General features: G+C 47.7%; 1 protein-coding gene across 7 annotated transcripts in view; it reads left to right on the top strand.

Moving 5' to 3' along the window:
• STEAP1 (STEAP family member 1) overlaps window positions 1–17,457 on the top strand; it is a 76,253-nt gene that overhangs the window by 27,316 nt on the left and 31,480 nt on the right. For 6 of the 7 annotated variants that reach the window (XM_075587477.1, XM_075587476.1, XM_075587478.1 and 3 more), the window contains one exon: window positions 4,272–4,373. In XM_075587477.1, coding sequence (XP_075443592.1) covers window positions 4,272–4,373 — 102 coding nt within the window. Of the gene's footprint in view, window positions 1–2,352; window positions 2,657–4,271; window positions 4,374–17,457 lie in introns of those variants that run through there. The other variant, XM_075587483.1, reaches the window with a different exon arrangement.

The raw sequence follows: 17,457 nt of genomic DNA, 5'->3' as shown, positions 1-17,457 counted from the left end.
GAGATACCAGTGGGAGTGGGTGGGTACAATATAGACTTTTGTAAGCATAATGACAGTTGTCCAACTTAACTATGACAGTCTAAACCCATAAAGAAACCCACTCACGTCATCTCCAGGGGTGTAGAGCAGGCGTGCCAGCCATGAAGGAATCCACAGTCCAGGTGAAGGCAAAAGAAAGACGAATGGCGCACAGCCAGGGAGCCAGGTGTAGGATAAAACTGCTATTCTTTATTCGTGCATGCAGGAGGACAGGCAACCCCCTTGGGGAACAAACAGGAGGTTCCTGTTTGTTCCCCAAGGGGGTTGCCTGTCCTCCTGCATGCACGAATAAAGAATAGCAGTTTTATCCTACACCTGGCTCCCTGGCTGTGCGCCATTCGTCTTTCTTTTGCCAGTATTAGCAGTAGAACTGGCAGAACTCATCGAAAACGAGATGTACTGCAAACCAGATGCTGTTAGATTCTACGCAGTACATTCGTGAGTAACACGGATACTTGCGGCCTTATCTCCGTGTCCTTCTCAGGATCCACGCCGATTCCATCGCTTCTCAAGGTGGACAGCCCTCCTGCGAGCAGTAGCCCCCTGAGGCACGTAGCTATCTCCTTCCGCCAGACACCAGGTGGTAAAACGACCGGCTGCCACGGCTGGCACATCTGCACAGAGTTGCGCACCATGGACGAAGTTACAAGGGCAAAGGAAACTGTTCTCCGTCATGTTCAGAGAGAAACATATGCGGAGGAGATCAGTTGCATTCGTGGAGGGAAGAGTATCCCTAAAAACAGGCCACTTTAAGTTAAGTTAAGTTAAGTTTAAGTTAAATCCCTTCATCGACGATGACGGCCTTATGAGAATGGGAGGCCGCCTCAACAAGTCCCAACTGAGCAGGGAGGAAAGCAATCCACTTATCATCCCTGGGCAGCATCACATTGCCACCTTGTTGGTGCGTTACTACCATGAACAAGTCATGCATCAGGGACGACACTTCACTGAAGGCGCTATCAGGGCAGCAGGCATTTGGGTCGTTGGGATGAAAAGGTGCGTGGCCAGTAATCTCCACAAATGTGTTAGGTGCCGAATGTTGCGAGGCAAAAGCCAAGACCAAAGGATGGCAGACTTACCTATCGACAGACTTAATACAGAACCCCCCTTTACCTGTGTAGGACTCAATGTATTTGGACCCTGGATGGTCAACTCACATAGAACGAGAGGCAGACTAGCAAACAGTAAACGATGGCCGGTACTCTTCACCTGCATGAGCTATACACATCGAGATCATAGAATCTATGGACGCTTCAAGCTTCATAAATGCCCTCAGAAGATTCTTTGCAGTCAGAGGACTAGTTAAACAAATACGCTCCGATTGCGGCACTAATTTTGTTGGAGCATGTAAGGAATTACAAATAAACACTAAAGATGATAGAGGCAACAGTATCCAGAGATACCTGCGCGACCAAGAGTGTATGTGGACATTCAACTCTCCTCACTCCTCTCACATGGGTGGAGCATGGGAACGCATGATCGGGGTAGTCAGGCGTATTTTGGACTCTGATGCTAAAATTGATTTGACTCGACTCACCCACGAAGTGTTAACTACATTTATGGCCGAAATATCAGCGATAATTAATGCTAGGCCTTTGATTCCAGTGTCAACAGATCCAGAATCGCCAAGTATTCTGACACCAGCAATGCTCCTAACTCAGAAAGTAGGGAACATCCCCACCCCAGTCGAAGATTTCAGTTCTAAGGATATGTACAAACGACATTGGAGACAGGTGCAGCGCTTGGCCAACACATTTTGGGATCGCTGGAGACGCGAATATCTCGTGACACTTCAGGAACGCCATAAATGGCAAACTGTTAAACCAGATATCCAAGAAGGAGATGTTGTTCTATTGAAAGATAGACAGGTGACGAGAAACGAATGGCCTATGGGACTTATTATCAAAACCATCCCAAGCGAAGATGAAAAGGTCCGCAAGGTAGAAGTGAGAGTGACCCAACGAGGAATTGCTAAAACCTTTTTAAGGCCCATTACAGAGATTATCCTCTTAATGCCCAAATCGGATTATAACAAAGAAGAACTGACCACCAGTTCTGTGGACCCTGAAAGACATTGTGGTGCAACCAGCTAGCCTGGAGCGGTGTACTGTATCCACCCGGCATCCTTTGCCTAAGGACCTTGGCAAATGATTTTGAACCCAGGGATACCGGCCGGTATCTCATCGCTATGTGGATATGGACTTAAGCATTGTTTATAAATGTGATGTTATATTTGTCATGTATTCACACATGTTTCACATAGTTAGTTATATAGTGATATCTCCAGATACCAGACGGGGAGTGTCCTGGAACTAGAATCAGAGTTCTGTTCCCTTTTTGCAGCTCTGCCTGCTGGCCCTTTATGTTGTAATACTTTCCCTGCAGTTATTATTCCCTGTGCAGGCGATTTGGATACATTAGTTTCTTTATTTCCTAGCCTCCTGCAGCGGTTGCCACGATTACCCCTGTTATTCCCCTGGCATAGTGGACTGTTCCACTCACCCCTGCCTGTATTCACAGTTTCCTTAGCCCAGGCTCTGTTCCTGTGAGGAGCCTCCATTTTGCTTTCTTTTCACCTCAGCAGGCTAGCAGGCACTACCTATGCCCTCAGTTCCCGGTAAGAAGCATCGTTTTTACTTTTTTGTCCTTACTATCAAGCACTATTATTGCAGACAAACTCACTCACTACACCATCTACAAGTATATCTGTGATCTGATGCTTTTCAATAAAGTGAAGAAAACGTATAGAACTTGTGGTGCTTGTAAACGGAAACTAGTTAAGCTGTCTGGCCATATATTATCCAGCATATTTCCCTGTGGTTCCAGCACAGAGTCACTGATTTAGCCACCTGTGCTGAAGCAGGGATATCCTGAAAACCTGACCAGTTGGGGGGTCTTGAGGATTGGAGTTGAGCGCCCCTGCACAAGTTGATAAGGATTATGATGTGTAAATCAGTTTAGTACAGTAAATCCCCATAAGGGGTTCGGGAACTTCTAGGGGATTCATAAGGTACTGTATCTCCAAGGGGTTCGCCAACAAAATATGTAATAGTGGACCCCAGGCAGTGTTGTGGGTTCCTGAGTCCATGTGGGGCCTTATTAAGCGTGAGACATAAATGTTTCAGACAGCACTACCCTTGGTAATGTAGTTAAATGACACTAATCAAAGTACAACGGGAACAAAAAAAGAGGCCCTATTCTCTTAAAATGCCAAACACACATACAGGAGGTTCCTAGCACACATTGAGAAAAGCAGTAAAGTCAGTGAAAAATTAGCCAAAAGCAAATATTTGAATCACAAATAGCAATTACAGTATATAGAAAACGAATATACAATCCCAAAACGATCCAGGAGAGTAAGTGATAAAGATACAATACTTAGCCCAGCGAGGCATCGGGTCTCGGCTACTCTCATTCACGAACCTTAGTGAATTGACCCAAACATTACAAAGGCACAGGGGAGTAAAAATCGCACACAACAGGGAAGAAGGGATTAAAGCATGGACAGAGTAAACTATATAGGGGAAACATGTTGGGGGATGAACCACATCTCCCGGCACGTTCCCAGTGAAAAAAAAGAAACACTGGTACTTTTCTTTCTCCTGATTAAATATGCATAATGGGGGACTCAAGCAGATAACCAAGCATCAGTCCAAAAAGGGAAAAGTCAAATCAGTCCCCTCTTTTGGAGTAATCTTCCCCAAGCATTCAGTACTTCAGCCTCTGAGTCTACCATTAAGTACAGTAAGCATTCCATAGAGCCACTCTCATGCCACTGTACAGGGATCCTTCAATTAACCATCTTGCCCATGCTCTGGAAGGTTTCAGCCTCATTTAAATGAATGAAGCTAAAGAGAATACAGCTTGAAAGCAAGTTCACTAGTGGCCCAAAAGAGACAATAGGCCATATTTACTAAGCTTTGCTAGTTCATAAGACGCAGTCGGGTGCAGGAAGACCTTTTACGTTGTTACTTGAATGGACAATAAGGTGTCTTCTAGTGTCAAAAGGTGTTTTTATGGCGTAGCATCACTTAGTAAATATGACCCAATGGGATTTTTTCCCCCCTTTTTTATTAAATGTTTATAAAATTCCATATTATTTGGAATTGACAAATTGCATCAAAGTAACCAACTAAAAATAGCCCTTAACAGATTTTTCACATGTTCTTGCAGCTCCATAGTATTGTCCTTGTTTATCCATTTAACTAGCAGAGATGTCTCTCTTCCTGCAGAATTCGCCCGTGACAGAGGGTAGATTGTATGATTTCCATGCAGCAAATGAAGAAGTTTGGACACAGCAACAATGGAGAAATATGGATTGCAATAATCAGCTGGTAATATTGATATGATATTCGCTATGCAGGAACCGATGTTATGTTCCCTGAGTTAACATGGTATCCTTAAAGCTAAATTTATGGGGGGAAAAAATCTGAACTGCATCTCATTTGCATAGGCTTAATGTCACATTATTGTATCATAACGTTGCATTATCTTCCAAAACGTGATGTTATGCCTTGATGTTACTCCTATACAGACCCTGAAATAGGTCTTTTGCTGAGGTGGAGAGAGAGAGAGAGAGAGTGGGGAGCAAGATAGAAATAATGCTACGCTAAGTTTATGTATAACTTAAATAATGCAACGTTTATTCTCCACGTTAAGCTTAATGGACTTTTGTGGGTATACAATATTATGATAATGCCTCATTGAATATAATTTGCATGTAATTCCCACTAAAGTCCGTTATACTATAGTTAGCGCTATTCTCTTTACAGGAGAAAACATAGCATAACGTTATATTGTTTTCCTTTGAAGATACACTGCTAGTGTTAATGTGGTTAGGTTAGGTCAGTGTTTTTCAATGAGGGTTACTAGGAACCCTTGGGTTCCCTGCAATTTTCAGGTAATTTGAAAATTGTACCAAATACAGAAGAATTTATAATGCATTTGATCTCAGACACGCTATTAGAGAGGGTTGGGATTCCTTACAATGCATCTGATCCCAGACACGCTATTAGAGGGGGTTGGGGTTCCTTACAATGCATCTGATCCCAGACGCGCTATTAGAGAGGGTTGGGGTTCCTTACAATGCATCGGATCACAGACGCGCTATCAGAAAGGGTTGGAGCGCCTCAGAATTTCACATAGGGTTCCTTAACCAAAAAAAGGTTGGAAGCCACTTGCTTAGATTAACACCACGATAAAGTAGAAGTTGTGTGTATGTATTTATGTTTGTGTGGATATATTCATACCGTATAGTGCCATCAATATACAAGGTGCTTCACAGCAGTAATACACGTGACAAAATAATATAACATAATAATATAACACAATGGGAATAAGTGCTTGATACACAAAAGTAACATTAGGAAAAAGGAGTCCCTACCCAGAAGAGCTTACAATCTAAGTGGTATAGGAAGAACATACAGAGAGAGTAGGTGGGTGTTCTGGTAAGTGCATCTGCAAGGGGTCAATGTCGATGTATGAGGTGTATAGTATCAGCCACGGAGCTCCCATATGCTTTGTTAAAGAAGTGTTTTTTAAGAAAGGTCCTAAATGTGGATAGTGGATGTGCTGGTCAGATATTAAGGGGAACGGCATTCCAGAGTTAAGGGGCAGCTAGAGATGTTTTAAACGGGAGAGGGCTTTAGATACAAAAGGGGAAGACAGAAAATATCATTGAGCAGAACGTGAGTCAAGCAGGTGTATACTGAATAATTAAGGCTGTGCTATAAGGAGGGGTAGAGGAGTATGTAGCCGTAAAAGTGAGGAGAATTTTGTGCGCAATACGGGATTTGATAGGAAGACAGGAGAGGAATTTCAGCAGGAGACGTTGAGACAGATTTAGGAGAGAGTAAAGTAATCCTCACAGCATTGTTTAGGATAGATTGAAGGGGAGACAGGTGAGAGACAGGAAGGTCAGACAGTAGAAGGTTACAATAGTAGAGACGGAAGAGAATGAGGGCCTGGGTTAGAGTTTTAGCAATAGAGAAAAGGGTGTATCTTTGCAGTGTTATGGAGGTAAAAACTGATTTTAGCTACATTGTGAATGTGAGGAGAATTTGAGGGATGAATCAAATATGACTCCTAGGTAGTGTGCGTGTGATACTGGATGTATGATAGTGGTGCCAACAGTAATGTAGAATGGGTCAGTAGGGCCAGGCTGGGGAGGATGGGAGCTCTGTCTTTGATGTGTTAAGTTTGAGTCGGCGGAGGGCTATCCAGGATGATATACTGTAGTAGAGAGACATTCAGAGACTTTTATCTGTACAACAGGTACAGCTCAACCCCATTATAGCATGATCCGCTATAACTCGGATCCGCATAGAACGCGGTGTGAACGTGGACCCCGAATATGTTGTAACGGGTTTTCCCCCCCCCAATCGCAGATTATACTGTGGAGGTGTAGGAACATACAAGGTTAATCAGGTGTGGTGCATTACCTGTTGGCTCACAGGAGGGCTGAGCTTCCGCCACGGGGAACCTGGGGTAATTATACTAGGGGTAATCACTTATAACATCTTCTCGGTACAGCGCCTCCACCTGCGATGGCTCCCACCAGAGGGGGAGTGGTTCCTCGCAGGACAATCACAATAATAATCACTTACACGACAGCATGTATATTAACTATATGACTTTACTAACACACATATCACACATTACATAACATCATAACCTTATCACCTCAGGCCCAATGTCTGGCGTTCCCACCCAGTGTCCTGTAATCCCCCACACCCAATGTCCCGTACTCCTACGGAGGTCGTGGGTGACTGCGCAGTCACTATGAACTAATAGGCCTGTTGGTGCACATATAATTCAGAGGTACCTTCCGAGCACTCCGATGCTCGGGCCTGCAACACTCTTCTCAAAGGGTCAGACGCGCGATGCCTCCGTCTGATCCTTTCCAGGTGATATTCTCCGTGGACCCCAACGTGGGTCCGAACTCCGTCACTGGAACCACAGCATCCGCTGAGTCCCTCTCTAACAATACAGCAACGTGACACACCCTGCACTATATGCCGTCCCTATAGCACAGCATCCTTAAGTGGCTTAAGGGTCAATCTCCTAGGGCATTCGGGGTTGCCTATCCTATATAGGTAGGTCTTGTACCCACCCTACTCATAATACGGGCCCTGGGCATGGCTCCCCGGATTGGTTACCGCTATGAACCCCCCCAGTTGCCTCGTCACTCGCAACACGGAACCTGGGCTATGGCTCCCCGGACTGGTTACCGCTATGAACCCCCCAGCTGTGCTCGTGCCACTAATTCACCTAAACGCCTGCCGCAACGCTCTGCAGACTAACCTTACGCCCCCTTATCCCTTGCTATTCCCCAGCTCTGACTACCATGAGTGACAGGGTCCCTAGCCTGAGACTATCTCTGGCAACACTCACACTACTGGGGAATCAGGGCTAACTAGGGCCTTAGGGCCGCTGGCCTAGTGCAGGGAGTCTCCGGCTCCTGCACCCTACCTCCTTCCTTGGGCTCCTGACTCTGACTGAACTTACGTGCTCCAAGCCCGCCAAATGTATCCACTTGCTCCAGGACAATCCTTCAGCCCTATTGGCTCCTATGAGGCACCTGATGCCTCCCTCGCTATGCTCCATGGGAGTTGTAGTCCCATAGAGCCTATCCTGGCATTGGGGCCGCGTGCGCACCCGCCCTGCGCATGCGCGAGTCTTTGGGGGCCGCCTCAACCTTTCCCTACTCTGCTCTGGCACTCGCGCGACTCTCCCTGACTTGGGGGTTCCTCCCGCGCCTGCGCGATCACGGCGCATGCGCGAGTGGTGGAGTAATGGCGGCGCTCTCTTCGCCGGCCGCCGGGACCTTAGAGACGCGACCGCGGCCTTAGCAACGGCCCGGTCGCATCCCCGGCAACCGGCCCGCTCGCGGAGACAGAGCACCGCTCCCTGCAATGGCCCCCACCCTTGGGATGGCCGTCGGATCTGCCGCTGGCCTCCGGCAGCACCCGGCGACTCTCCTGGCCACGGAGGCTCCCTAGGAGGTCGAAGGGGAAAACAGGTGACCTGGCTACACTCTCCCCCTGGTGAAAAACCCAACGCCCTCGCTTGGGGAATGACATAACATGGCACAATTTTACACAATGAAAAATTGCAGGGTATAACCGGTACACTTATCAGGTCGACTTTAACCTCACCAAAACATGTCACATCACACCCCATAATACCCGAGGCCAGCTGAGTATCAGCTGCTTGCTGAGACCATTTGTGGGGTGCCCCTAACTGATTAGATGGGGGTACCTCACTTTTGCGTCCGTGAGCCTCCCCGGAGTGAATCTCGCGGAAAGCACACTCTGGAGTAACAGTCACTGGTTCAGTGCTACTTCCTCCCCCTGGTGAAAGGAGTAGCACAACGTCTTTTAAGCAGGCCTTTACCCGGTCATCCGCGGCTTGGATGCGGTAGACCAGGAGGCCAGGACCTTTCCCGCGGTCCACTACCTGAGGAATGGGGCACTCCTTTTTGGGCTTAAAGGAGGCCAGTCTCCCTGGATCTCTCTCCACACAGTCTTTGTCCCCATATTTTTGTGAGGCTTCCTCTGAGAAGCGAGCACGGGACAATGTCTCGGTTTCACCTGGCAGGGGGGAAAGAGTAGACACCTTACCCCTGTGGTGATTCACGGTGGCCAACAGGTCCTCGGGGATGCTGTCAGTTCCCACCTTGGCGGTATCGGGACCTGTCCCCAATTCTTCTGGGACAGTCCACTCACTGACTCGAACTTCGGGAGCGTTGGATCCCAGTCCTGGGACCACTTGGGTTGGAGCGCACGGGCTCTCACTCAGATCAGGAACCGTAACTCTGGCCTGTTGCACGGCCACCTCCATCGGAGCCTGTGGAGAGCAAGGGGGTTCCTTACCACTCTGCTGGCTTGTGATGGGTTTCTCTTCTTCTGGAACGATAGGCAGTGGGTACTGGTCCACTCGCACTGCAGGGCAGCTATCTTCTAATGAGGACACCTCCACCAGGACGCGATGCAGAGGGGAGCCCTTCGCCCGGGCGACCAGACTTAAGGAGCCATCGTGCTCCGCGGTCACCTGGAGGCTCACCCCCGACACCCCTGGGGCAATCGACTCACCCTTGTCGTCTGTAGGTACTGGTCCCACGCCTAGGACCGATGGTACCTCTGTAGTAGGTCGGACTGACCATTGTAGGGCACACGGGCCCACAGCAGGGTCCACAACATCGGGATACACCTTTTCCAGGGTACACGGACCCACAGCAGACTCTGTATCCTCTGTATCACCGCTGGGGTGGTTCGCCGGTAGGCGCATCGCCACCGATGGGACTCCAACCTCTTCACTGGAAACTTCTGCATGCTGGGGCACAATAGACTTCAGTAACCGCACACCGCAACATTCACAGTAGGACCACCATGTCAATGTCTCTCTAGAACAGCCGCACGTGGGGCTAAAACACTGTATGCCCATTTCTCCTTCCACCTCGACGGTCCTGAAGTCGAGGGGTCCCTGAGCCACGTTGACTCCCTGAGCGTGGGCTTCTTGCAGGCAGGAGCATATGAAGAGAAGAGAATCTACTCCGGGCGCGCGCCAGGCCACATACACACTAGGGTGTATCCCTTGACCGTCTATCTCGGATTCCTGCTCAGAAAGAAAATATTCTATGTCTACGACAATGCCTTCCTCCTCCTCCTGGTGAACAGAAGGGTCTAATGGCTGTTCACTGTGCTCACTCCCCCTGGTGGAATTTAAAGGAGGGGTGTGCTCTATCACTGAGTGGCTCTGGCTCTGCACTGAGTCACTCACATTACGGGGGCGGGGCTCTGGTTTTCCCGCCAATCCCGGATGGTTTTCTGCAAAATCATTCTGCGCCTTGGGAGCGGTATCACGTGCACGCATCTCACTTGGAGGAAGTTGCCATGGTCAGCGTATTCTAAAGGTTAACCCTCACGGGGACACCCGTGCATAAATAACATGGACGGTGACTCGGACGGGCATATATCCCTTGAGGATGACACAACAAAAAGCCGCGATCTCCACGGGGACGTGGAAGCTAGCTCTAAGTCTATAAGAAGAGCGTGCTGCCATCCAGGGATTTTACGCATATGCTCATAGATCTCATCTTCAGATATATTGGCGGGAACGCCTTCTAAGGCCACCACACGGCGGGGACTAAGATTATTTATCCTCAAGGCCCAGGCGAGGACCTCGTGTCCGGACTTGACAACCATGGTGGACAAAAAAATAGGACTTGGACAATTTGAAAAAAAAAAGAACAGGGCACCCCAGGTCTATCTCAGCAGCGCCTCCAAATGTAACGGGTTTCCCCCCCCCCAATCGCAGATTATACTGTGGAGGTGTAGGAACATACAAGGTTACTCAGGTGTGGTGCATTACCTGTTGGCTCACAGGAGGGCTGAGCTTCCGCCACGGGGAACCTGGGGTAATTATACTAGGGGTAATCACTTATAACATCTTCTCGGTACAGCGCCTCCACCTGCGATGGCTCCCACCAGAGGGGGAGTGGTTCCTCGCAGGACAATCACAATAATAATCACTTACACGACAGCATGTATATTAACTATATGACTTTACTAACACACATATCACACATTACATAACATCATAACCTTATCACCTCAGGCCCAATGTCTGGCGTTCCCACCCAGTGTCCTGTAATCCCCCACACCCAATGTCCCGTACTCCTACGGAGGTCGTGGGTGACTGCGCAGTCACTATGAACTAATAGGCCTGTTGGTGCACATATAATTCAGAGGTACCTTCCGAGCACTCCGATGCTCGGGCCTGCAACACTCTTCTCAAAGGGTCAGACGCGCGATGCCTCCGTCTGATCCTTTCCAGGTGATATTCTCCGTGGACCCCAACGTGGGTCCGAACTCCGTCACTGGAACCACAGCATCCGCTGAGTCCCTCTCTAACAATACAGCAACGTGACACACCCTGCACTATAGGCCGTCCCTATAGCACAGCATCCTTAAGTGGCTTAAGGGTCAATCTCCTAGGGCATTCGGGGTTGCCTATCCTATATAGGTAGGTCTTGTACCCACCCTACTCATAATACGGGCCCTGGGCCATGGCTCCCCGGATTGGTTACCGCTATTAACCCCCCCAGTTGCCTCGTACTACGCGCACCGCCGCCCTGGGCAATGGCTCCCCGGATTGGTTACCGCTATGAACCCCCCCAGTTGCCTCGTCACTCGCAACACGGACCCTGGGCTATGGCTCCCCGGACTGGTTACCGCTATGAACCCCCCAGCTGTGCTCATGCCACTAATTCACCTAAACGCCTGCCGCAACGCTCTGCAGACTAACCTTACGCCCCCTTATCCCTTGCTATTCCCCAGCTCTGACTACCATGAGTGACAGGGTCCCTAACCTGAGACTATCTCTGGCAACACTCACACTACTGGGGAATCAGGGCTAACTAGGGCCTTAGGGCCGCTGGCCTAGTGCAGGGAGTCTCCGGCTCCTGCACCCTACCTCCTTCCTTGGGCTCCTGACTCTGACTGAACTAACGTGCTCCAAGCCCGCCAAATGTATCCACTTGCTCCAGGACAATCCTTCAGCCCTATTGGCTCCTATGAGGCACCTGATGCCTCCCTCGCTATGCTCCATGGGAGTTGTAGTCCCATAGAGCCTATCCTGGCATTGGGGCCGCGTGCGCACCCGCCCTGCGCATGCGCGAGTCTTTGGGGGCCGCCTCAACCTTTCCCTACTCTGCTCTGGCACTCGCGCGACTCTCCCTGACTCGGGGGTTCCTCCCACGCCTGCGCGATCACGGCGCATGCGCGAGTGGTGGAGTAATGGCGGCGCTCTCTTCGCCGGCCGCCGGGACCTTAGAGATGCGACCGCGGCCTTAGCAACGGCCCGGTCGCGTCCCCGGCAACCGGCCCGCTCGCGGAGACAGAGCACCGCTCCCTGCAACGGCCCCCACCCTTGGGATGGCCGTCGGATCTGCCGCTGGCCTCCGGCAGCACCCGGCGACTCTCCTGGCCACGGAGGCTCCCTAGGAGGTCGAAGGGGAAAACAGGTGACCTGGCTACAATGTTAAAAAAAAAAATGCCAAACTTTACACACACATGTCCCACACATGTCCCAAGAGCAGCTTCTTCATGAAAACACAGGAAACGGGATATGCTTTACAATATTCTGTGATCTCTTTGCATTTTTATTTCTGTACAATACACCTATGTAATCATTGTGCAGCAAAACCATGGGCACAGGTTCTGCTATCCCATTGTTCTGCTATCCCAAGAAAAAAACTACAACATAGAAGCAGATATCTCTAGAGTGCCTGCAGCAGAAAGGCATGATTCACTGCAGGCAGCATAAAGAGCATTGCTGCAACGTGACACCAACCAAAATAATTCATGGTATTTATTTGTTCTAATAACTGAGAGCAGCAGCATTGTCATGGGAGCAGCATAAGCGTGTGTGACACTGCATGTTGCCATAGAAATGGTGACCCCTCCCCCCCTCTCCCTACCTCTGGTGGTGCTGGAAGATTGTGCTGGGGGAAGTGCTGCCGGCACCTTACTCCTGCCTCCTTCCAATCGAGCGCACGGTGGCCATTTTTTTTTAAATTAGCGCGACCCCGGTTATAACGCGGTTGGATCGGGTGGCCCCGAGGACCGCATTATAACGGGGTTCGGCTGTATAAGGTCAGGGGTTGAAAAGTAAATTTGTGTGTCATCAGCACATAGGTGATATTTGAACCCAAGAGATGTGATACGGTCACCTAAAGATAGTGTGTAAAGAGAAGAGGTCCGAGGACAGGCCCTTGGGTTACTTCCACAAAGAGAGCGATGGAGGAGGAGGTGTTGGCAAATGAGACACTGAAAGTATGATGGAATAGGTAAGAGGAAATCCAGGATAGAACTCTGTTTTGGATATCAAGAGTAAGGAGAATGAGCAAAAATGGTTCCACAGTATCAAAGGCTGCAGAGGGATCGAGCAAAATGAACAGAGTGTAATGATCTTTGTCTTTGGCAGCATGGAGGTCATTAGTTATTTTAGTGAGGGCTAGTTCTGTGGATTGAGCAGTGTAAAAGCTGGATTGTAGAGGCTCTACAGTAGGTGAGAAAACGGAGAAAGCGAGAGAACACAAGGCATGGTGATAATTAGAGACGGGTAGGGTAAAGCTTGCTGTTTTTGAGTAAAGGTATACCTGTTGGGTGTTTTGAAGGAGAAGGGAAAGGTAGTAGAGTAGAGAGAGGAGTTGAAAATATGTGAGTGTAGATTTAGAGTAGGAGCAAGAAGTTTGAGGAGATGGGAGGGAGTGGTAGAGAGAGAAGAGATCGGCAGCGACATACTCCTCTGTGACAGAGGAAAAAGAGTCAAGAAAGGCAGGAGAGTTAGGAAGAGTGTAGAATGTGAGGAGCGTACAGAGAGGATGTCTTGATGAATGGAATCCACCTTTGTCTTGAAATAGTCAGAAAAGTCCTGCGGTGAAATTGAGGAAGAAAAATAGGTAACAGATGGTGGTCTGAGAAGAGTGTAAAAGACAGAAGAGGTGGCATGGGTTAGACTTGTGAGTGTTTATTAATGGAAAAAAAATAGGTTTGTTTAGCCTGGGAGGGGGCAGAGTTGAAACAGGTTAGGATACATTTGTATTGAAAGAAGTCTGCGAGAGTATGAGATTCCCTCCAGAGGTGTCCAAAAGTGCCAGTACAGGAGCAGAGCACGCGTGTGTGGTAGTTTAGCCAGGGTCTGAGATTAGAAGGGAGAAAAAGAGGGGCATGTAGATGAAGAGGATAGGGCAGGGTTGTAGTTCATGACCAAGTTGTCAGAGTCTGTAGTAGGGCAGAGAGAGAGAGGGAGGAGCGCAAAGTGGAATCAAGAGCCGGTAGGTTAATAGAGCAGGTCTCTGGAGAAATGAGGGGTAGATGGATATTGAGAAGGGGAGAAGTGAGAGAGAGAAAATAAGATGAGATGATGGTCAGAGAGAGGAAACGGTGAAATAGAGAAATCTGAGCGAGAAAAATGTTTTGTGAAAACCAGATCCAGGTAGTGGCCATCCTTGTGGGTGCTGGCTGCAGTCCATTGGTGGGGGCCAAAAGAAGAGGTTGGAGAGAAAAAGTGCGAATCCCAACAAAGAGAGGGGTCATTAATATAAAAGTTGGAGTGCTCAAGGAGAAGAACAGGGGAGTCAGAGGAGAGAAAGAAGGAGAGTCAGAATTCAAAGTCCGAGAGAAAGACAGAAGGGGGGTGAGTAGAGGTAGGTGTGCAATAGATGACTGCCACATGGAGCGGGAGAGGAGATAAAAAATGAACAGTGTGAGTCTCAAAAGGAAGGAAAAGAGAGGAAGTGCTCGGTAATGGTAGATTGAACTGAGGAGGAGCCCAACATCTCCACTCCTGCCATCAGGGCGCATGGTAGAGTATGGGAGAAAGAAAAGCCATCATATGAGAGGGCAGCTTCAAGTGCAGGGTCGAATGAGTGAGCCAAGTCTCAGTTATAGCAAAAGGGAGCAGAGTGGGACAAAAAGATGTAATGTACTGTACAGACAGGAACTTTTTAGAAAGGGAGCATGCTTTCCAAAGGGCATGCTTTCCAAAGGGCACAGGAGAAAGATAGAGGAGACAGAAGTTGAAAGGGGAGGGGTATGAGGTTAGAGGGGTTGACACCAGGAGGAGTAGAAGTTGTATGTGAGGCGAGGAGGAGAAAATGTAGAAATAAGACATGGGCCAGGATTGGGAGAGATATTCCCAGAAGCATGGAAAGAGCGCGTGTGGGGAGGATTTGTAGTGGTGTGATTTAGTGCAGAGGGTATTGCTGTGTAGTGTCAGAGGGTGCAGATAGGAAAGGAGTTCATGTGAACTGAGAAATTGAGAAGGATGGAGATATATGAATGGAGTTAGAAGAATCAAGAGGCTGGTAGAAAGAAAAGTGTATTTTGAAAAGAAATTGGGTCAGAGCAAATATAAATATTAGAGGAGCCATGACAGTTATAGGAGTGATAGTTTAGTGTTGAAATATAAGTTAGTATAAAATGGAAGATCTGAGAAATGCAATATATGAGTGGAGGTGCTCTAGAGTGAAGAGAGCTGCATCTTCTTGAGTCTGTGATAGAAACTCTCCTCCTATCTAGCGTTGTTCAACTCCAGAAGCGAGGGCCAGTAGGTGTACGGTTGTCCACGTCTTGTTAACTTATTTTGAACTCCCTGTTACACTCCACAGTGTATCACACTTAAAAATGAGCCACTTTAAACATGCGACCCTGATTGCCCCTACTTGGTTTTTTTTTTGGTTTTTTTTAAACCCCGTAAAGGATGTGAAGTGAGGTTATAATACAAAAAAAGATGCAGTGCTGCACACCATATACCAGAAAAAAAGAGCAAAATTACTTGCGTTTCAATATTGGTGCACGGTGGTTCAGGGGAAAACCTGTCTAGCGAGATCCTAAGCATGAAAATGAATGGAAAATCCAGGCCACTGCAGATTTGATATAAGAATGTATTCTGTCAAAGGCACGACGTTTCGAACTATACAAAGTTCTTTATCAATGCCAGTCACTTTATCAATGCCCCGCTGTGGTGGACGCTGCAGGGACAAGATCCGCCCCACAATGGGGCCGGGCCCACTGTGAGGGGCGGCCACCGCGCTGCGCCGACAAACTCCTGTTCTCAAGAAAATTGACGTAGTGCTAGGACCAAGCCCCCCGGCGGTTCAGCCAATGAGGGCGAGCCTGCAAGGTGACATCACAGCCGTGCCTCCGTCACGCCCCTCTCTGTCTTTCCCCCTGCAGTTCTCTGCAGACCATGGACTCGGTTGCACGCGCCGCTGGGCCGCAGCCTAAAGGATGCAGAGACCAAGTTGCATAATGTTAACATGTTTGTTTGACTTTATATTAAGGAAATCTTGGGTAACCTTAGTGAATGCTTTGGTTGATTGAAATTCATATCTTAATATACTGTAATGTTAGTTCAGTGTATGTTATCTATTTTTATGTAAAATTATATGCTCCCCTGCCAAGGTATATTATCAGTAATGAGCTTAATATTACTTTAATCACATTACAAAATGAATTTGCTTACATTTTGTTTGTGATGACTGTGCATGCTTGCAATACTTGTACTCACATGGCTATGGGATTACTTTCTGCCATTAGCTCAGACATTGTAGACTAGGGGATTTACTAGTTTTTGCACTGGGACAAAAAGACCTCCAAGTTCATCAATGTAAATTTAAAATGAATTATGTCAATGGAATCACACTAGGGTAGACTGGGAGTGATTTTGTCATTAAACAAAAGAACAGGAAGTAATGTTGAATAAATCAAAACGTCTGTACTTTTGGTAAACCACTTTCTCTTCTGCTGCAAAATGTTGTTTCCTGGAATTTTTAATCCAGGTATTAAATTTAGAAACTGCTGTAAACACAGTACTGCAAGCAGTGAAATAACACAATAAATATAAAAAGATTATCTAATTTATTTGTAAAAAATGTGTAACGTGCTGCTCACCAATAAATAACAGTGATACTCTGACCATATATAAATGTCCAGTTAGATGATCCAGTGATCTTCAATTAAGCCACACGTACAGTCTCATAGCATGTAAAAGAAAAAAACAGAGAAATATCATAGCATATAACTGTTAGGTACTACAGGCAAAAAACATAACCAACATTAACAAACTAACATACTAAAAACTGACAGCACATATAAACAACACCTAGTGGTAAGCTAGAAAATTATTTATTAAAATATATAAAATATGACCATGTGGATAGTGAACAGGACAGCTGACCATCCAATTTGGAAAAATTGAAATCCTACTCACAGAAAGCAGGATTTTAGCAAGTATGTAGGATAGTCTCTATCCAAATAGCAACAAAGGGACACTCCACCAGGATACTTGCTTGGCACCATTGGTACACGCAACCGGGTTCCTCTCGTGTCCGTCACGTGGTCCGCAGCGGTAGTAGGAAGAGTCTCACCGGGGTGCTCATGCCAGAAATGTCTGTATGGCGGGTCCAGCTATCCGCCCTCTCACTCTCACACGTGTATGAGACGCGGTAGTTGTTACTGCTGTAATTGCTTGTTAGGGCTGCTCCGTGCAAATAAACCCCTGAGGAAGTGAAGTTTCCTTCACGAAACGCATAGGGTAGCGGTGTAGGTTGTCACCATTACTGACTATGTGGTGTGTGTGTGCACGGTGCAGCCCTAACAAGCAATTACTGAAAAAGAACCTATGAGGAACTATGAGGAAGACCAATAAAGGGCGGGAAGCATGAATGGGAGCAGGAAAGCTGGCTGCCAGGGTATTAGGGTCTGTTTGCAATGTTTTGTTTAAAAAGGAAGGTTTTTTATTCCTTTCTGAATGGAAGTAAAGCTTCCTGATTTGCTAAAGCCGCACAGAGCTTATTCCAGTTTTGGAGCAATCCATGAAAAAGCTCTCCCATCAGCTTTTCTGACCTTA

Source organism: Ascaphus truei, chromosome 2, assembly GCF_040206685.1.
Source record: "Ascaphus truei isolate aAscTru1 chromosome 2, aAscTru1.hap1, whole genome shotgun sequence".
Lineage (NCBI taxonomy): Eukaryota > Metazoa > Chordata > Amphibia > Anura > Ascaphidae > Ascaphus > Ascaphus truei.
Note: the sequence above shows the minus strand (reverse complement) of the source record. Positions and strands in the feature narration are given on the sequence as shown.